We start from the raw sequence: 22,739 nt of genomic DNA, 5'->3' as shown, positions 1-22,739 counted from the left end.
GAAAAAAAAGTACGAGAAAAACGTCGTGCTTGCGCTGAATAAAAGTACAGAGTAATAGTGTCCTCCAGTGGTGACGCACCATTAGTAAAGAACACGCTAGGTCACTACTTGTCAGTTTATCGCAGATGCTCGACAACTGTGCTGCTCTGAGCAAAATTCATTTGACTGGTATTTCAGCAATACCTAAAATAATGAAAAAATAATGTAATAATTTATTTAATATAATCAAAATATGCTGATGACTAAAATATCCTAAACTAAATGAAATAAACTAATCTCTTGCTTTTGTTTTTAAAGCTTTTCACAGACTTTTCTGTTTGACAATCAAAAAGGATAAAATAGGATGAGAAAAATACCTGCTTTTACTTCAAATAAGAAATTGTCAGATCTTGTAATGATCAGGAAAGAATTACATTAAAATGTTACATTTAAACTCACATTAAACACCTACAGGGGGCAAACCAGCACTGTTCGACCAAGGTTGATAATTTGCCTCTTTTTGACCATGAGAAAAAAAAAATTCTGTATAACGGTACTATATGCACACCACATTGTTAAGCAATTTACAAGTCACCTTTATCAAGTCAAGTAACCTTTATTTATATGGCACTTTATACAAGACAAATGTCAGCATCTATACCATGTCAAATCAGCTTTACAGTGTTAAACAGGAAAAATGTGTGCTGATAATACAAGAGGATAATAACAAACAGTAAGTATATCAGTTAAAGTCAGTTCATTCTGATGTCATCGTCCAGCTTCGTTCAGTTCTCTTACAAAAGTGTCTGTGCAGTCAAGTCAACAGTGTTAAACAGGAAAAATGTGTGCTGATAATACAAGAGGATAATAACAAACAGTAGGTTTATCAGTTAAAGTCAGTTCATTCTGATGTCATCGTCCAGCTTGGTTTAGTTCTCTTCCAATAGTGTCTGTGCAGTCAAGTCAACAATGTTGCCAGAAATTGTGTCCCCAAATAAACAAGCTAAAGGCGACTGTGGCAAGGAACCAAAACTCCATCGGTGAAAGAAATGGAAAAAATAAAAAACCTTGGTAGAGACTAGGCTCAGTTGGGGGCCAGTTCTCCGCTGGCCAGACGAAAACAGCACGGTGTGGTTTAATTCCAGGCTGCAACACTCATCAGATTGGGCAGAGGACTTATCTGCTTCTCGTGGTCTTGTTCTGATGGCCATCTAGTTGACGAGGTCTTTACAGGGGATCTGTCTCTGGTGCTCATCTAGTTGACATGGTCTCCGCTGACATTCAGGGCTGTAGAGGTCATCTCTAGGTGCTGATCCACCATCTAGTCTGGAGACGGACTGGATCTGGGTGGCTACGGTGACCTGGGAATAAGAATAAAACAGACTAATATTAGCGCAGATGCCATTCTTCTTACAATGTAACAAGTACAGTACATCAGGTATTGTGGGAAGTGTTCCTGGTTCCGGTTGAGCTAATTAATGCAGCCTAACAATGCTTTAATGACCAGAATTACTTCCTAGCTGCTGCATTTTGGACCATCTGGAATTTGTTTATTAAGCATGCAGAGCAACACCCCAATAGATCCTTACAATAATACAACCTTTATAACATTTGACATTGTGAGCAAAGTTCATAATTTAGATATATATTTAAGATGGAAAATGCAGTTTTACAAATGCTAGAAACATGACTTTCAAAGGAAAGGTTGTTATTAAATAGCACACCTAGGTGACAAAGAATTGACAGCACAGCCATCATGTGTTAGACAGTGTTCTAGATTATTACATGCAGTGAATTTTGGTCCGATAATTAACCCCTCCTTTTTTTTTAGAATTTAGCAGTAGGAAATTACTAGTCATCCAGTTTTTTATATCAGCTATGCATTCTGTTAGTTTTGTGAATTGGTATGTTTTGCCGGGCAGCAAAGAAATATAGAACTGACGGTCCTAGTACTGAGCCTTGTGGTCCTCCGTACTGCACTTGTGAACAATATGATACTTCTTCATTCACTGCTACGAATTGATGACAGTCAGATAAGTATGATTTGAAACATGCCAATGCAATTTCAGTAATGCCAACATAATTTTCTAGTTTATTCAAATGTTGTGGTTGCTAAGATCCAGTAGCACTGATAGAGAGATACAACTACAATCGGATGATAAGAGTAGGTCATTTGTAACTCTAATTAGAGCAGTCTCTGTACTATGATACGGTCTAAATCCTGACTAGAAGATCCTTGAGATACAATTTTTCTAAGAAAAAACATAGTTGTGAGGAGACCACCTTTTCTAGTACCTTTGACAGAAAGTGGAGATTTTAGATTTTCTGTATTTAACTAATTCTCCAGGATCAAGTTGTGTTTTTTTTTTTTAAATGAGAGGCTTAATAACAGCCAGATTTGAAGGATTTGGGGACATATCCTAATGGCAATGATGAATTAATGATATTAGGAAGAGGCTCTATGACTTCTGGAAGCACCTCTTTTAGTAACTTAGATGTTATAGGATCTAACATACATGTTATTGGTTTAGATGATTTAACAAGTCTTATTGTCCTATAGCAGAGAATTGATGTATTATGGTGGTCCAAAACTGTATAAAGCAATTGGAACTAAGGTGCTTCATACATTTATAAGAATCATCCTGTGAAACTGTATATATGTGAACATACAGTAAAATGAACACTGGGTTTTATCTTTAGCAGTCATTCAGGAAGGCAGTGGCCATAGAGCGCAAGAAGAGTGCTGATAGAGAGAGAGAGAAGGCTGTTTCAGGCATGTCACAAATGTGCGGTGGACATTAAGCCTTTATTTGCAATTGGACTCTAAGTTGTTACACCTCCCTTAAGAAGTTTATCCGCCTGTACATGAATTTGCGTTATAGTCACAAGAGGGGGGATGAAGACAACGCAAAGTGGGTGGTTTACTTTGAGAAATGTTTGGTTTGAGAGAGAGAGAGAGAGAGAGAGAAAGAGAGAGAGACATATAAAGTTAAGGCAAGGAAGGAAGTCAGATTACAGCACTCCATAAACATCTTACAGTACTTACCAGGACATCTTACCAGTGAACAAGAGCCTTGTGAAGACAGAGAGAACACGTATTTGTACTCTTTCCTTTCAACAAGAAGAATGAAATCTCAAATAAAGACAACGTTTTCAAACTTCTTCTTTGAATACGAAACTCCTCGACAGGTTCTGGTCAAGAACAAAAGAGTTGCAGTTGTGTGCCGAATCATCCAAATGGGTGTTCTAGCTTACATCATTGGGTAAGAGATTTATTTTATTCTTTAAAAATCTGAAACAGAAAAGGAGACAAATATCAGTGAGCATGAGTAACAGAACAGAACATGCTTCAACAAGGGTGAAAAAATTTAAAGAATGCAAACAAACTAACGGCTCGAGCCTTATATTGAACTGAAGAGTCAAGGGCTGTCATGATGTACCATTTAAGATACATTGTTTAGTCTAACTAACAGCACACCATCAAACTTTTATTGTTTCAGAAAGGACACACATTTCTGAAGAAAATTTGAAAAAACTGAAATTTATTTTATGTGCTTAATTTGCTTAAAAGTATGCTCTCTTTTTTTAATTGCATCTCATTTAGATTTAATGGCTTATAGCTTCAATAACATAGCAACAGCTTATCTTCAGTCATAGAACTAACAGCTGGCACTCAGTATGTATTAGATAACTGGATGTACGTGGCTTCTGTGTAAAAGATTCACTTACGCAATATTCATGACATGTGTGTTGCATACAGACATGTTTATAAAAGCAAACATTCATTTAAGTGGTAAAATGTCATGCTGTAGTCATTCATGGAGAAAAGCAGACTTTGGCAGATGTTAACCTTTATGACAATCAAGTCCAGACAAACGTTGCCATTTCCTCTTAGTAATTCAAACCTGTATTGTGCAACCCACTGAGCATCAGTTGACACATTATGTGGGTGTCATTTGTGTGCTCGTCTAAACAATACAATTTGCATTTAAAGTAACCAAATGAATGTTAAATGAGTGTGTTGCACTTCTCTTGAAATCAATGACTACTGTGCTGTATAAAGCCACTGGAGCAAAAACACAATTGGAAAAGTGGGTGTAATATACTGTGATACGTAGCTGTCTGTCTCCTATTTATGGGGTACATCTACAAGGTGTTACATCACTGTATTAAACTTTAATGTCAGTGATCACATAGAACAGCAAAGGATTGTGCTGCTTTCATATTCCTCTCTTTTACTCCCTTAGTTTATCAGTGAACATCAGCAGACCACCCTTAATGAATCAAATGCAGCTCTGGTCCAAATTACAGCAGTCTGACAGAGGTATTTGTTTGGGTATTCAAAGCTAGAAAGCATTAAACACTAAAAATCTGAATGTCATCTATAGCTGGTGTTTGTGCAGCTAAAATTGGATGGTGGTTCTGTTATCTGTCATGTGGAAGTTGTTTGTCTTTGTAGTCAAATTAGCTGGATGAAACACAAATTGACCAAGTCGATAAACTGTTGCAATAGTATTAGTTTTGGTCTGTGTGGAGCAGTATTTCATCTTTAGGCATGTCATACGATAAGACTGAGTCATGCCTCAAAGGGATGGATACTGTTTGTCGTGACTTGCTAGAGGGCATGAGGCCAAAATCTTATTGCTTCATCCTACTTTTATATGACACAAGGTGGTTCAACTACATACTGTTTGAACACATGCACACATTCTAAAATGCAAACTATGAAACATAGCCTTATGTTAATTGTTTTCCAACTGCTGTGCAAAGTTTAATAGTGCAAATCATGAGGACTCAGTATATGCTTTTTTTATTGAAAAGAATAATGCACTGGTAAATATATTTTTTATTGTTATTGTCAATCAGTAACCAATAAAAATGAAACTAATAGAAGTTCTGAGTGAAAGGTATTAGGAGCTAATACAATTTAAAAATATATATAACCAGCTTTTTCTTTCTCTGTTGACAAATTAAGCTCAGTATTTACAAATTGTGTGCTGTGAATATTCATGAATGTCAACAACCGGAATATGTTAGTCTACAATTGATGAAACATTCATTATGTGTGTAACACTGTATCAAAGACTTAAGTCAGTGAAAATTAATAATTTGTAGTAATTTGCAGGTTTTAATCACATGCATTTTGTGAAAAAGGTACCCTCATCTATGGCTGTCATGAAATGTATGTATGTTGATAATAAATGTTAATAAAATCATATTAAGTGGGTATAGAAAATAATCACCCCTCTTTAAAACAATCACATTTTGTTGCTTTTTAGCCTGAAATGAAGATGGATACATTTTGTTTGATTCAGCTGAGTTGGAAAAAGGATCACTCCCTCCTAAAAATGACTTGTAACTCAATCCGGCATAGCTAATCACCTTCTCAATGGCGCACAAAGCCATTTGAGTTTCAGCTGTGATCAGCTGTGGTCATTTTGATTAGCCCAGCATGAAAAGAGCTTTTCAGTCCTTGGTAGTGCAACTGTAGCAAACAGTGGCAAGGCACTGTCAGAAGATCTCTGGGATAAAGTTGTGGAGAGGCACAAGTCAGGAGATGGATACAAATAATAATAATAATAATAATAATAAAATTTAAAGATTTTATCAATGTCTAGAAGCACAGTGAAGTCTATTATTAAGAAGTGAAAGGTATTTGGTACAACACAGACCCTCCCTGGATCAGGACGTCGCTCCAAACTGAATTAAAGAGCAAGAGGAAATCCTGCTCTTTTGTTTTTTGGTCAGAGAGGTTACCAAGAGGCCTAAAGCAAATCTGAAGCATTTGCAGGAATTTATGACAAAGAGTGGTCATTGTGTGCATGTGACAACAATATCACAAATTCTCCACAAATGTGGCTTGTATTGGAAGGTTGCAAGAAAAAAAAAAGCCACTCCTCAAGAAAGGCCACATGCAGTCATGACTGAGCATTGCCAAAATGCACATTGAAGATTAGGAGGCAGATGAGACTAAAATTGAATTATTTGGCCTCAACATAAAATGATATGTCTCACTGAAATCCAATACAGCTCACCATCCAAATAACAGCATTCCTGCGGTAAAGCATGGAGGTGGTAATATCCTGTTATGGGGGTGTTTCTCTGCAGCAGGGACTGGAGCACTTGTCAGGATAGAAAAAAAATGGACGGGGCAAAATACCATCAAACTGTTGAGGAAAATCTGCTGCCCTCTGCCAGAAGGTTGTCAATGGGAAGAAGATTTACCTTCCAACATGACAATGACCAAAGCACACAGCAAAACTGAGCACACAGTGGTTGAAGGAGAAAAAGATGAATGTCCTTGCATGGCCTAGTCAGAGTCCAGACTTAAACCCCATTGAAAATCTGTGAAATGACTTGAAGACTGCAGTCCACGAACGGTCACCATCTGAACTTGAGCAGTTCTGCAAAGAAGAGTTGGCAAATATTGCAAATTCTAGATGTGCAAAATTAGTAGAGCTCTATCCCAAAAGACTAAAGGCTGTAATTAAATCAAAAGGTGGTTCAACAAAATGCTGACACAAGGGGATGATCCTTTTTCCAACTCCAACAGTGAATCTGTTTTTTTATTTTCTTTCTGACATGTTGGTGTTATTTCTTTCACTTGGATGTTATAAGTTGCTGAGTATATATACAGTATATATGTATACACTATATATAGTACTGTATACATATATCTTCAGACTGCAGTTTGATTAGCAGACGTGGTCATGAATTGTTTTTTGCTTTTTTTTTAAGTGGGTGTTCATGTATGAGAAAGGCTACCAGGTAGTAGATACTGCCATAGGCTCCATCTTCACCAAGATGAAGGGAGTGTCTTTTACAAATATCAGCAAAAAGGAGCGGATATGGGATGTAGCTGATTATGTTTTTCCTGAACAGGTGGGTTGTGTCTCCTCATTTTGGCCTCAGAACTGAAAACTTCAGAAGCCCTAATTTATACCATAGGTATCATTATTTTTTCTTTAGTTTTATTATTATTTAAGAAATGAAGAAATATGTATTTGAATCCAGATGTAGGCTACTGAATGGTAATTGTCCATCCAGTAAATTTCGTATTATGCTTCCTGAGTGTAAATATGCTTATATTTGTATAAGAGTCATTTTGGCCTAATCACAGATAAATGTACTCTACTCTTATTGTGTAAACATCTGAAGACACATGCAGGTTATTCTCATCCTGACTGAGAAAGTGCTAACATTGTCACAGCAAGTAAACATCTCTATTGTGAGACTATTTAGAAGGGCAATGGAGAAATACTTTGAACAATATGACACCAGAGTTGATTGTATATTTATTGTAAAGTTTTTTTTTAAATAAATAATTGAAAATATTTGCCATTATATACCTTATGCCAGTAGCCTGCAGCAGTTTCAGAGTGTGAACTCATTTCGCCGAAAGCACCCAGTGCAATAAGAAACAGACAGACTGTTGACAGAACAGTAAACACGTCATCACTCAGCAATCAAAGGAGTGGCTCCACGAACTATTTGATGGAGTCAAATAATATCATCCAAAAAACAAATATAAACATCAGTGCTTTTGTGCACACATGCAGACACTAGGTTTTCATGTTATACTGAGACTTTCTATAGACATGATTTTTATACTATACATACTGTATATTCTATTCACCAACCCTAAACACAGACCTCACAGGAAATTAAACTGATCAAGAGTAATGGTAAAGACATTTAAATGTCACCTAAATCAAATATATCCTGTTCTTTTACTTTTCATTCATCAAAAATCCTGAAAAAAATGTATTACAGTTTTCACATAAAATATAAAGCACAACTTTTTAACGTTGAAAATCAGCATATTAGAATAATATCTGTACTCTAAGATTCTGCACAAAAACACATGTGTCATTGACCATTACAAATAATTAAATAAATCACTGGTGTTATTGAGTACAGGTTGCTGCCACTAAGCTAAGTATGCTAGCAAAGCAGAGACACAAGAGATGGAATGACACTTAGACTATTTAAGGCTGAGGTTAAACCTTAGATTCAGCCTTAAACACAGCTACTTCTCTGATGTGAGTTGAAAATATAGCCATGCCTGTCTTCAAAGTGTAAATCAAGCCTTTAATACTGAACCAAATGTACAGAGGTTTTTTTTTTTTTTTTTTTTTTTTTTTTTTTTGAGGTCTGTTTTTGGTTTTAAAAAAAGGACATTTATCATGTCATGCAGGGCTGTCAAAAACAGTAATCTGAAGTCAAGCAAGCAAGCAAGTCAGTTTCAAAAACTCAATTTCTTATGCAACCACTGTATCACCTAAAAGTACTGTAAATTCAACATGGCACTCTGGCATTCTGTTCTGTAGCCATCTGCATACTGGTTTGAGCTTAGAGATTGAAACTACATATGTAACCCTTCAAGTCCTTTCTGTTCCGATTTCCAGGGTGACTCGTCTTTTGTTGTGATGACGAACTACATTGTCACTGTGGGACAGAAACAGGGCAAATGTGCTGAGGTAAGTAATTACGTAATTTTCTCCTTCCCTCATCTCTAATAGCTTTAATAACCGTGACCCTCAGAATTGTTTGTTTTTTCTCTCTCTATCTGATCTCTATCTGAGTCATATCCTGACCATCTTTCCCCTCAGTTAAACTACAGTTGCCTGTTCCTCAGAAATATGGGGCAAGGGCTGTCATAGAGTTTTTATTTATTTATTTGTCTTGTTTTTTTGTTTGTTTTGAAAGGCACCAGGCAGTCCTGGCTTGAGACCAAACTAAAACTTAATCCAAATTGTGAATAATGAATAATAAATAAGAAATGAATTCAAATTAATTGAAAACTAGTAGTGAAGGTTTCATTTAGTGTGCATGGAAAACTGTGATCAAATCAACATTTTATTTATTTTTCTGCATTCATCATTCACTTCAAAAATCTGAGGGAATACGTGCTTGTTTAGTTTGAATATAGTTTCCAATATAATAAGAAGTCACATTTATGGTTGTTCTGTTCATCAGAATGTTTTTTGTAAATGCTGAAATGCTGAACAAAGACAATGTTTTTTTTTTTGTTTTTTTTTTACATTTCATTAGTGCATATTTTTCACTAGATTTATTGCATTGTGCATTAAAATGCATAAAATACAAAATAGTCTGGTCATATTATGTACAATTCTCTAGTGTTTTTCTAAGGCAAAAGCTAAACTGATATGTTTGTAATGGTGTGTGACACTATAGTATGATATTAAAATTAATTCACTTTTACAACAGATGCAATGTACCAGTAAGCCAAACTCAAAGTGCAGTGCATTTTAGCACTTAATTCAGTCCTTAATACATGCAAGGCAAAGATATTTTACAGTGTGGTTGACTGTCAACCACCTAAGGTTAATTTAAATCTAAGAAATACAGAAAGTGGATTATTATCCTTATTATCCTAAAAAGAAACTGAAAGTGTCACTTATTCCTTCATTGTCCTTGTAGAACACACATATAACCTGCAATACAATCTGTTACTTTCCAACAAGTAAATGTGACAAAATTTCCTGCACCAACTCTTAATTCATTTTCTTGCTCTTGGTTTACCTCAGTCATATTTGACTTTCACTTGACTCTCTATTTGACTTTATTGCCCTACCTGCAAAGCTTTGCTTAAACAAATGAGTCTCAAGAATTGTGTTTTGTGGTTATTCTGTGCATCCTGTCTCATTTGGATCTCACATTTGCATATTTTCAACAAAATAGTTGGGGCTTAATTAAACACTAATATCCATTAAAGTGATTCCTTTCCTTTGTGAATTTCAGCTGCCAGATGGGAAGAACAAATGCAATTCTGACGCAGACTGCGATGAGGGCAAATACAAACGTATGGGAAATGGTAAAGTTTTAACAATTTCATTGTTCCGACAGAAGGCACCGGCGCAGCAGACTAACTTCACATCACTAACAGCCAGGGGCAGAGGAACTCACTTGTTAAGTGTCTTTTCATGGCCATTGTATAATCCCTTTGACCCTGACTGGTAACTAAATCAGTGCCCCAGCGGTCTAAGATATGTACCGTAGAATTCAAATGATCATGGGGTAAGAAAATTGGTGCACTTGCACGTAAGCATTTGGTTTCAGCTCTACTCCGAATCAAAGGGGGCCTAATGAACTCTTACTCTCCTTACTGACAAACCTGCACATCATCCATGCTGTCGTCTCCGTAAGTCACTAACATTCATGACTAACATGCTTTGCTCTCATGCTCTAAGGCTTTTTTCTTAGCTTTCCATATCTTTGATGAATTTTAACCCTTGCTTACTGATGTCTGTATTTCCCAGAGTTTCACAGGACTCTTATCCAGGTTCAGATTACTTGGTGTGACTAGCAGTTTCTATACAGCTGTTTTGCCAACTTTAAAAGAATACTAATTAATATGGCAGCAACATGTTTAAGATATTGAATAAAAAAATAAAAAACAGATATCAGTTTTAAACAATCTCCAAATTGTATTTGATAATTTGTAACAGGAGCTACGCAAAAGTATTCCACTGCTACGCAAACACCAATAGCTAATAAACACTTAACAAAAAGCTTCTTTAAAAAAGAAAAATACAGTCAAACCCACATTATTGACTGGTATCGTAAGCTCTGTGTGGGTACAAATACTCAAATATTGACTCAGTTTAACATGCAGCCTAGCAGAACGATTTACTCCAGGAATACAGACGTAAGTAAACAGCACTATCTCACATTGCAGAAACTCAAAGTACCCTGACTTCCAGTCATGGGTAATTGGCACAAACTTCACCATAGAACACATATTTTCTTTAATCTTGTTAAAATACTGACCCTGTGAATTCAGGGTAAAATTCACAGTTGTTTTCCTTGAAAACACAAAACCTTCTTGTTGTTTATGCCATGCTTCAGACTGCATATCATTTCATGTTTATTGTATCATGTCTTTGATATATAACTGATGTTCTGTGACACAAGGGATGTGTCATAATTTATGATTACACTAAATGTATTTTAATGGTCCTACAAAAGTTTGTCAGTGTTATTCTACTACCAAAGCAAGTGTGTGAAAGTAAATGTTAAAAGAGTCGGACTGAAATTACAAACATATGACCAAATGCAATTTGGAAATAGATGTGTATCAACCAAACAAATTTATTTGATTTGATCTTAGTGCTTTTCACACGGTCTGACAATCTTCTACCCCAAAATTTAATACTTTTACAATTTAGAAATTTACAGTAAATATGAAAAATATGTCTCTGAATACCAGTTTTGAAGTGTGCATTCTTGTGCTGAGAGTAAATCAAAAGTATGACATTATTTATGTGTATGTGTGTGTTTGTACTATTTGTACATATACAGTGGGTATCAAAAGTCTAAATCCATATAGAAAATGTAGGATTCAAAGTGTTATTTAAACCTGGATTGTAAACCTGGATAAATATGTGTAAGGGTAAATGTAAATTGGTTAAATTAGATTATTAATTAAATTAGAAAATGCAAAATCTAAGCATTTTCACAAGGGACATAAGACTTTTGGATCCTGCGATATACCCTGCCATCTCTCTTTGCGGCTCTCTTGTTTTGTTTCAGTCTGTTCTGATCAACACCAAAGCTCTTATACTCTACTCTTTACTTAACGACATTACTGTCACTTTCAGGGCACATGACGGGAAGGTGTATGAACGAAACAAGTACTTGTGAGATCTACTCCTGGTGTCCAGTTGAAGACGACCGTAAAATACCAGAGTATGAATGCCTATTTTATTGTTGTTGATTAAATGAATCGATCATATGGCGTATAAAACAGTAACAATTATTGTGGCATGCCTGGACTACAATTATTATTAAAAAAAATTTTTGTGGCATCTTTAAATGAAATTTGGGGCAGCTGTGGCCTAATGGTTAGAGTCAGACTTGTAACCCAAAGGTTGAGGGTTCGAGTCTCAGGTCCGACAGGAATTGTGGGTGGGGGGAGTGAATAACCAGCGCTCTCTTCCACCCTCAATACCACAACTGAGGTGAGACCCTTGAGCAAGGCACTGAAACCCCAACTGCTCCCCAGGCACTGCAGCAATATGGCTGCCCACTGCTCCGTGTGTGTGTGTGTGTTCACTACTGTGTATGTGCACTTGGATGGGTTACTTCACAAAACTAGTCTCCATAATTTGTTAAACAATATTAATCCAAACAAAACAACAAATTCACTTTCACTAAATTATAAGCCCGCCAAAAAAGGTTTGGTTGCCCATAGACCAGCAATGTGTTATAGTTCAACCATAATGAATTGATAAGATACTGTTGATAAGCAAAAACTCACCATTCCTGAATGACTTGAACTTCATGTTTGTGAAGAAATCTTGGAAACTAAACAAAAGAATCAAATTACACTTGACAGTTGCCTTAAACGTAAAATTATGTTTATACCTGGAACATGTGGCAGATTGTATTCAAAATTGTTTTGAATCAGCCTACAGTCTTGGTCTGATCCATTTAACTTTGTTTTGTCCCTCTTATATTTCTTTGTAGCCCTCCAGTCCTGCTGACAGCAGAAAACTACACACTGTTCATCAAAAACTCTATCACTTTTCGCCAGTTTAATGTAGTAAGGTAAAATTCTATATTTTCCAAATTTTCCTTGAGGTATATTGGCAAAGCCTAACAAGTAAATTCGGACAAAGAAGGATGAAATAAAAAGGAACTATTTAATTTAGAAAAGATTATTTTGAATGTGCCTTTCCTATAATCCAGTGGTTTATTTTGGTTCTAAAGATAGTCTGCTTTTTTTTTTTTTATCACGAACAATTTTTTGTGAAAAAAGAAAAAGAAAATACACATTAAACAATTAAAACCAAAGCTGAAGTTAAGTTTTTTTTTTTTAAATATATATATATATATTATTGTCTCTCTCACATCAATAATAATTTTAGTGGATTTGCAATAAGCTTCATACTATAACAATATTTGTACAGTACATACAAATATGGTACTTTACAGTATATGTTATTGAAGGCCAGGTTTAAAATGTAACACCCAGTTTTATCAGTTTTGTCTAATTGATGAAAGGTTTCCTCACTCTTTTTTTTTCTCTCTAGGAGTAACTTGGTGGAGAGTGTGAATCAGAGTTACATCAATACATGTTTGTATCATCCCAAGACTGATCCACTGTGTCCTATCTTCAGACTGGGAGACATTGTTGAGCGTTCTGGGTTAAATTTCTCAGAGATAGCTCGTGTGGTAGGTTTTTGTCATCACTGATTGTAAATAAACACACCCACTCACACTTGTTCTTAACACATGCATTCAGTCCAGTAATCAGGATGACTTCCAAATGACTGATGTATTGAATTGTATAGTTTACAAACTTTAAAATTGTAGGCTACAGTATCTTGTAAAGTATTATGTTTTATAGGTTTACAAGAATATTATTATTGTAGTGAAATATTTTAAATCTGGAGAAGATTACAGAAATATGGGATGATAATCTCCATGATATTTCCCATGTGATGTGTTAGGGTGGTGCTATAGGAGTCCTCATCGACTGGGACTGCAATCTGGACCTGAGTATCAGACACTGCAAACCAAAGTATGAATTCTATGGTCTTTATGGAACGGGAAAAAATGGGGACAAAGAAGAGAAACCATCATTGGGATACAATTTTAGGTGGGTAAGAAGGTTTAACCCATTCGCCTTATGAAAACAACAAACTTTTTAATAACACTACTCTGCGGTTCTGTGGAAGCAGAACTATAAAAGAGACAAGGAAAATGAATATTGTCCAAGTAATCTGTGATTATGCAGTGAAAAGACTTTTCACTGCATAATCACAGATTACTTGGTCAATATTCATGTTCATTTAATACAGCTAAAATGAGAAAAGGTCAGTGGTGCTGTACTGTATTATTCCTGAGCCTGTCAGCTTTGATGAGTTCTGTAAAAGAATCAATAAAAATGGTTTTGAAGAAATTTAAGAATATATTAAGTGGATTCACTACTAGAACTATTATACCAGTATAACAGATACTGTCTGTTTTAGATATGCTAAATATTATGTGGAGGATGCGGTGGAAAAGAGAACGCTAATGAAGGTGTTTGGTGTACGGATAGACATCATTGTTCATGGACGGGTAAGCTTATTTTTTATGGATCATTCACAAAGAAATGATGGGACATGCACAATTCCATTTGTTTACAACTGTTCCTTGCAGGCAGGAAAATTTGATATCATCCCTACATTGACGGCTATAGGCTCAGGAGTAGGAATCTTTGGAGTGGTGAGTGTCACAGAGAATAAACTTATATACTTATATAAAGAGATACCTGGTATAATTTCCTCAATTTTTTTTAACTACAGACTCCATCTTTTGGATTCTACTGTTATGAAGTAGATGATACCAGATGTAAAAATATTTTGTGTTGTACAAATAAAAAGTTGCTTTAATGTGGTACTACTGTATATTACACAGCTCTCTGAAGTACTTCAATCTGATTAGTCCACTATGATACTCTGTGGCCAAAAATGTAATAAATAAAAAATATGCTACTGTTCAAAAGTTTGGGGTCAGTAAGATCTTTTTAATGCTTATGAAAGAATTCACCAAGGCTGCTATTATTTGATCAAAAATACAGTAGAAGCAGCAATGTTTTGAAAATTGTTAAACCTCTGGTCTATATAATGATCTATCGGTGATGGCCAGGCTGAATGTCAGATGAGCCTTCAGAAAACCATTCTAATATCTTGATTTTTGGTGCTCAATAAGCTTATTAATGTTGAAAACAGTTGTGCTGCTTAATATTTTTGTGGAAATATTTTTTAAGTATTCTTTGAGGAAAATAATTAAAAAACAAACAACATCAATTAAAAAAAAAATATATATTTTAATAAAAAAAAAAAAAAAAAAAAAAAAAAATTTTTTAAATACTATCCTCAAACATTTGAATGCTATTGTAAAAAAAAAAAAATCATACTATCCTCAAACATTTGAATGCTATTGTATCTGTATGTTAATGACTCAATGACTGTTGATGATTGACTTGAAACAGAAACAAGAACAGGATAGATGCATCAGATTAGATTCCAAGCTTACCTTTCTTTATACTTTCTTTACTCAAAATATCCCCTAAGTGCTTTTTATCTTAATGAAATGAACTAACATTTGCTCTCATTTGTTGTTTAAGCAACCGTTGTGTGTGATATGCTGCTCCTATATTTAGTTCCAAAGAGAGATTTCTACAAAAACATGAAATTCAAGCATACACAAATCTTGGAAGAGGTGAGTGTTGTTTTTAAATGAATAAAAGGTATTAAATATTTCATTTGCCTTTGTGATTGCTGGTGTGTCCCTGAGAGCTCCATACTAGTTCACTACCAAAACACAAGATGGCAGCAGAGATACATAGTTAGGTGCCATGCAAAAAACTGTTACTTGGGCAGATGCAGTGCAGTTTCCAAATATTTACATCAAGCTACATTCCCATAGTGTCATTATGGAAACATCCAGGATTTAACTATAATTCAAATGTCCAAAGCACGTCTGAGGGAGTGTTATGTGAGTGAAAAAGTATAACCACATCTGCATCAGTAAGTATCTTACTTTTGATCTGTATGCACATAAGGCAGTATGCAAGACTACTGTATTCAAGTCCATGCAACACCACGGCTTCCTGTAGACATCTCTGCAGTGATAGTTACCCTAGCAACGTACCACATTGACCATACTTGTTTCTTATAAAGAAAGGAAAGCGAGGCCACATCTTAACCTCCAGGACTCCCACTCTAGCAGCTTTCTGAGAAAGAAACACATTGGGGTTGATAGGAGCATGGGAAATGGTCTCAGATATGTATTTGCCCTTCCACAGAAGCCAGATTTGCCCCAGTCAAAGACAGAAAGAGATCTACCTAAGGTAGCGTACCATTCAAATAATTTCAGCCGCAGATCCCTGTAGAATTATGCCATATCTCCATAAACAACTTTTCAATTTTAGTTGTGGTCACAGTAATTCTGATCTTTGCTGTGCACAGGAGTGAAGTCAAGACGGCTGCCATGACGACTGACTACTGCACTGAAGAGAGAGAGAGAGAGAGAGAGAGAGAAAGAGAAAAAACACCTCAAAACTGGAGCTTCAACAAGACGACTTGACACAGAACTGTCAGACATCACTTTTCCTTTCTAAATAACATTTCCTTCCCAAACTACTGAGGAAAGACATTAAAACAGTGTTATGATTTAAGACATAACTAATATCCATTGAATGTGTTCATATTGTAAAGGTACACAATTGTATGAGGGTTTTGAGGTCTTTACCAGCTTCCCAAAGTTTTTGGCGATCACCACATAATGTTTGGATATGTCACCCATATTTAACTCTGGATAATCTATCACCTTAATATTGCTATTTTTATTTACTGATAGGTGTTTTGTAAAGGTTTTGTTGTTGTTGCTGTGAGCCTACAATATTTGTGTGAAATAAATTTTAGATGGTTAGTCAACCATATGAGGTTGAAACTAACCAGCTATGAAAGGCAGAATAGTGAGTGATTTAGGCCTAGTTTTAGCTCATTCACAAAACACTGAGCCAAGAAACATAGGATGCTCTATCTCAAAGATCTGTTATTTTATTATTATTATTATTATTATTACACAGTCTTCTGCACTACTTGATTTTAATGCAGCATTCTTTGGTCAAATATATCAGAAATAAGGACACATTCCGACCACTTATCCAGGAAACTCTTAGCTTTGCTTGTGTTCTGTCTCTAAAATTATGACTCAAATCAATATTCCATGCACATATATTTATTTGTTAGAAAAGTCATGTAGTCATTTAAAAAAAAAAAAAAAAAACAGTCAGGTAGAATTGAGAGTTTCTGGACACTCATACAGTCTTTCTTTGTAACAAATAACAAAATAGTTTTCCACATAACAAAATAATTTGGTCACACTTTAGTTTGGGGACCAATTCCCACTATTAACTATGACTTTTGCCTCAATAAACTCCTAATTTGCTGCTTATTAATAGTTAGTAAGGTAGTTGTTAAGTTTAGGTATTGGGTGAATTAAGGGATCTAAAATATGGTCATGCAGAATAATTTATATGTGCTTTATAAGTACTAATAAACAACCAATATGCTAGTAACATGCACACTAATAAGCAACCAGTTAATAGTGAGAATTGGTCTCACTGTTAACTGGTTACCAATAATTAAAACTCACATCAAAATAAAACCCTTTCAGGGTGATACAAATCCCCTCTGCTTTGCTCTGGCATCCTGATAACTCTGTCAGGGTGTCACACCCCTGGACTCTTTAAGTGTGTTTTTTGCCCCGTGACCCAGTTTCTGTCTCCCGTGTTTGGTTAATTTGATTCCAGGTATGTCTAGTTTCTTCCCCATGTGTTCTATGTCCCCGTTAATTAAGTTATTCCAGGCACCTGTCTGCCCTTCGTTATACTCTGTATAAAGGTCTTAGTCCTTTCAATCTGTGTTTGTTGGGTCTACAAGTTACATACGTGTGTCTTCCTCCTGTTTTCATGTTGGATTTACCCCTGTGTTGGATTTACCCCTGTGTTGGATTAATAAATACTCACTCTCTCGATTACTCTCAACTCCATGTTCCTTCAGCCAGCGTATCGTAACAGAAGACCCGACCAAAAAAGTTTAAATTGCGTGTCTCCCCTCCGTTTGTTTTCCGGTTTTCCTCTGTCCTTTTTTTCCCGTAGTGTTGTGTCCATGGATCCCCTCCTTTGCCCCGAATTCCTCCTTTTCCTCCTGCTGGAGCAGGAAGGACGTTCTCTCGAGGACCATATGAGACAGTTCCTACTGCTAGCTAACATCACCAGCTACTTGGATGAAGTGCTCTGCGCATTCTATAATGCCAGCCTGAACTACGAGTGCAGAGCATTGTCGTCCGAAGATGGTCCTCGGGAGGAATTCGCTGCATTCGTAGAGTGAACTCTGGCAAGAAACGGGTCGCCACTTACCATCTGCCCTGTGGAGGATCTCGCAAGGTCCACTCCAGACCCAGAGCCCAGCCCACCATCTCCCTGATGCGTGGAGCGCATGCCCGAGCCCACCGATGACGGAGAGCCAGAGCCCAACCCTTCAGACCAGGTGTGAAAGCCGGCTACAGTGCCCACCACAAGGGAGAGACCCACAGACAGGGTGAGTGCGGAGAGGTGCTCCGCCCCCTGCATCCCGCCTGAGGGTAAGCAAAATATGGAGCGCCAAAAGGGCCAAAATGAGAAAGAGGATCTTATAGACTGTGAATCGGTACTGGAAGTTGTACTGCCCCCTCTCCTCTCTCTGACGTCTAGATGGTCCCGTCCAGCCCGCATTCGTACTTGGTTTCCTCCTCCAGCCCTGAGGGGGCCTCCAATTTTCCAGTGCATGATCCCCAGTTAAGCCCAGGGTGGGCTCCTGATCCCCAGTTAAGCCCAGGAAGGGCTCCTGATCCCCAGTTAAGCCCAGGAAGGGCTCCTGATCCCCAGTTAAACCCAGGAAGGGCTCCTGATCCCCAGTTAAACCCAGGAAGGGCTCCAGCCCCAGAGCTCGCTCCAGTGCCTGCTCCTAGAATGTGCCCTCCTGTGGCCGCTCCTAGAATGTGCCCTCCTGTGGCCGCTCCTCAAAAACGCCACCCTCCCACCCGCTCCTGCCCCCTCCACCGCTGTCGTCTGGCAGCCCTCTGCTCGCCCTCAGCCCACTATCATTGCGGTGCGAGCTCCGTGGGACTGCCATCCTCCAGCATCGCCATGCTCTGAGTCTCCCTCACCTCCGCCTCCTGCCTCCGAGGCCTAGACTCCACCTCAGCCTGTTGACCTGTCGGCTCCACCATGGCTCCTAGCTCCCTCCTCTCCGCCGTGGCTCGGCAGTCCACAAGCCCCACCTGGCTCCCTCGTCCCTCCGGCTCCGCCTTGGTCTGGCGTCGACCATCCTGCGCTTTGAGACTCCACTCCTCTGGCTTCTCCTCATCCCTCCGTCCCTCTGGCTCCGTCAGGCTCCTTCATCCACTCGGCTCCACCTCAGTCCTCTGTCACTCTGGCTCCACCGTGGCCTCCCGGATCCACATCTCCGTGTCGGTCGCCGGAGCCATCAGTTCTGCCTAGGACCTCCGGATCCTCCCTGTCACCCTGGCTCTTCGGCTCTCCGTCTCCGCCTCAGGCTCCTCCTCCACCTGCTCCGCCACCGTTGGTCGCCCCCCCTGGAGTCGCCGGCCATTCCTCCTCCATGGCTCCTCCCACCGTCGGCTCCACCGTGGGCTGTTATGGCTGTGGCCTGGGTCCTGCTGGGCTCCTCCTGTTCCAGATCCCTCCTGGCTCCTCCCTCCGTCATCTCCTCCCTGGCTCCTTCCTCCGAGATCCCTGTCTGCTGGCCCCCTCCTGGGAGTCCGTCCTCCCCCAGTACCTCCTCCCAAGTTCCCACCCATTCCCCCTCCCCTCTGTTTCTACGGTGTGAGGACGCACCTACCGGGAGGGGGAGTAATGTCACACCCCTGGACTCTTAATGTGTGTTTTTTGCCCCTGTGACCCAGTTCCTGTCTCCCGTGTTTGGTTAATTTGATTCCAGGTGTGTCTAGTTTCTTCCCTATGTGTTCCATGTCCCGTTAATTAAGTTATTCTATGCACCTGTCTGCCCTTCATTATCCTCTGTATAAAGGTCTTAGTCCTTTCAGTCTGTGTTTGTCGGGTCTACAAGTTACATACGTGTGTCTTCCTCCTGTTTTCATGTTGGATTTACCCCTGTGTTGGATTAATAATCTCTCTCTCTCTCTCTCTCTCTCTCTCTCTCTATCTCTCTCTCTCTCGATTATTCTCAACTCCGTGGTCCTTTGGGCAGCGTATCATAACACTGGGTTTATTTTGCAACATATGACTTTTTTTATTTGTTGGAATTGACCTAAATTTGAGTTTTGAGTTTACTTTTTTTAAATGATTTACAATCTTGAACACTTTTAAAATCAGACAGCACCATAAAGGATTGTTTGGTTTTATTGTGTACAAAATACTATTTTAAATAATAGCTACTTTTATACATATTATTAGTAGGTACATTTCATTGATTTTTATCATGTGCAATTGAAAATAATAAAATCCTCTGTGACAAAACATAAAGAAGGAACCTGAGTCACCTGTGATATCTTTATTGTCTTTGATTATATCTGGGTACAAAAAACATGCAAAAAATAGCATCTTTATATGCTTTGGTACATATTTACATAGTAAGAGTTGCATTCAGTGCTTTCTCAGGACATGCTCTTTTTTTGTCTATTTTCTTAGAGTTTTTTTAAACCGTTACATTCAGATCAATGCAGAAGAATACAAACGTCTATAAATAACCAGCAATATCAGGCACTCTGACACAAATAACTGGGCAGTTCAAACTGTAGGTATGTGAGTGAGACAGTGTTCTACGATTTATATACATGAATCAATTCTGACTTACTTTTAAATAAAGAAAGGGAAATTAAAAGAGCTTAAAGCTTTGATAGCAAGAACGTTTTGCAGCTACAAAGTGCCTCAAAAAAATCGCCACTTTTCTCTTCCCTCCTTCAGAGACTCAAATAAGGGAAACTTCTGTGAATGTGGGTGGACAAATGATCAAACCTCATCTATTGCACATGAGCCGAACCCAGAAAATAAAGCCTTCACACTTGAGTTGATTGCTCAGATTGAGGTATGGCATATTGGCTGCTGCATATGTTTAGCTTATACAAAAGTCCTGCATGAAACAATTTAAAGGGGTTTTAGACATTATTTGTTTAGTCTCACATAGATATCAAAAAGAGTAGCAAACCTACAGGGAGAAGTTTGTAAAAGGTTATAGCAAGTTAAGGGACATGCTGTTCGTCAAGACACTAACATGTGCATAGCATACATCAAGAAATAACTGACAAGACTACTTTGAGACAGAATGGACAAATGCGATTACACACCCACATATATAAGAGAAGAATGGGGATCATTTAAAACCATTTGGTGAATTTATAAATACACCTTAGAGCTCCTGAACACAGAAAATGCTACTCCATTCTCTCTGTATTCTCAGAACAGCAGTGTCCAGACCCTGAGTACCACATACAGAATCTCAATACACAGCAGAAACAAGACTCCATTTAATGCCTGAATCAAATACCCCATACAGACAGACTGAGGGAAAAAATACTCACTAGTTGTTTGGCACAGAAAATGGTTTTCCTGTGTAATTCAGTTTAAACAGAAAATGGTATGGGCATAATGCTATCTACAAAGAGTGTTTGCGCAAAAGAGGGTCATTGAGAGAAAGAGAGATGGGGAAGACAGTGAAGAAGGGAAGATTGTGTAGGAGTAAGAAAAATGGACCACCATCTGCTCAGGATATTAGTGAGAATATAATGAAAGTGGTTCACTGCGGTTTATCAATATGTCTTCATATAAGCAATAATGAGTCCTCTAAATGAGTGACATCGGTTGAAGGTTTCCTCTAAGCATTCACTGCTTACATAATCAGTTTACTGGAAATAATTGGCAGCTGACCTAATTGAGTCCAGTTTTATTCTTGCAAAATGAATTAAAGGGGCAGTTCACCTTGAAACAGTCAAAGTTGCACTTTTCGATATGAAAGTGAATGGTGACCCATCCAATTTCATTACATATGAAATAAGCAGCTTGGACTTTCTGCTAAATATCTCCTTCCATGTTTCACACGAAAAAGAAAGTAATACAGTTTGGAATGATATTAGGGTGAAGGTCTGTTCTTACCAAAATGAATATTTGGTATGATAAAGATTAATTTGAATGAACGGCTATTAATGCACCTCTTAAGATTGATACAATCATTTGTATGCTGACAATGAAACTTTTTTTTATTTTTATGAAGAGATGTTGTAATCTCTCTTTCACTGCACTGCAAAGAAAACTGGCCGACCAATAAGATTAGCACTTTTGATCTTGTCAAGACATTCAAAAGTTAAAAAAAACATTTAAATTTTTGTGCTAAAATACAAACAACTTTTAAAACAAAATTCGAATAACAGACAAAGAATCCAGTGTCATTTGGTAATCACCAAAATTAATAAAGAAAAAAAAAACTGGGATATTTCTGCTTTTTAACAGTTCCACTTACTTAATAGAGTAAATTTTGTCATTTTCATTCAGCCTGTCTGCCTATTTTTAAGCATTGGTCTGAACAGACAAATCACATATAAAATTCAGACTGAATTTTTGTGCCAAACATTTGTGTTGGTGTGAACGAACCTTGAGAAAATGACAACAGTATTTCATTTCTGGGTCAACTGTCCTTTTAAAACTGTAACATGCTCAGTGAGAGTTTTAAAACAATAAAAATCGAATTAATATGAGTTCTCTGTGCTGGTAATCAAATAACTCAATCACCACTGTGCATTTAAAATGATCATCCACACAGAAACTCTATGTACTTTCAATATGGGATTCAAAATCTGGAGATGATGGGTTTGCCTGACAGACAATCCAATGTAAACAAGGGTGTATTGTTTTGGACGGAGTTAATACAGGCCGAGAGGGACTCTGATGACATTGAATGGCAGTTCACTTTCGTTCCACAGCTAAACACCATATTCAGATCCTTCCCTCAATTGGCTTGTCTGTTTTGAGTGAAAGTGACTCCCTCTTTTTCTGCATCAGCGCACACTCGCTTGCCTCGGTGGCATGTTTGCATGTGTGTTCCAGGGCCCGTTAGCACTGCTGACTGACAAATAGGCCTTTTGGAATGTGAAGACTTGGTAAACAATGACACATTTTGCTCCTGCAGAGAGACAAAACACTGCAACACAAGAGCCCTGTA

General features: G+C 37.7%; 1 protein-coding gene across 4 annotated transcripts; it reads left to right on the top strand.

Moving 5' to 3' along the window:
* Positions 1-2,724: 2,724 nt before the first annotated feature.
* On the top strand, positions 2,725-17,536 carry LOC109084321 (P2X purinoceptor 1-like). 4 transcript variants are annotated; one of them, XM_042756244.1, is made up of 13 exons: positions 2,745-3,242; positions 6,717-6,861; positions 8,388-8,459; positions 9,745-9,817; positions 11,604-11,691; positions 12,472-12,552; positions 13,038-13,179; positions 13,458-13,606; positions 13,980-14,070; positions 14,152-14,217; positions 15,121-15,216; positions 15,803-15,847; positions 15,966-17,536. In XM_042756244.1, exons 1-13 carry the CDS (start codon positions 3,106-3,108, stop codon positions 15,969-15,971), a joined length of 1,191 nt encoding a protein of 396 aa, XP_042612178.1. In that variant the 5' UTR covers positions 2,745-3,105; the 3' UTR covers positions 15,972-17,536. The 4 variants fall into 4 exon arrangements, with proteins under 4 accessions (XP_042612182.1, XP_042612172.1, XP_042612184.1 ...); XM_042756248.1 differs by lacking the exon at positions 15,966-17,536 and having other exon boundaries at positions 2,725-3,242; positions 9,745-9,805; positions 15,678-15,806; XM_042756238.1 differs by lacking the exon at positions 15,966-17,536 and having other exon boundaries at positions 2,735-3,242; positions 15,678-15,804.
* Positions 17,537-22,739: the final 5,203 nt, after the last annotated feature.

Source organism: Cyprinus carpio, chromosome A5 (genome assembly GCF_018340385.1).
Source record: "Cyprinus carpio isolate SPL01 chromosome A5, ASM1834038v1, whole genome shotgun sequence".
Classification (NCBI taxonomy): domain Eukaryota; kingdom Metazoa; phylum Chordata; class Actinopteri; order Cypriniformes; family Cyprinidae; genus Cyprinus; species Cyprinus carpio.
This window is presented reverse-complemented; position numbering and strand designations above follow the sequence as displayed.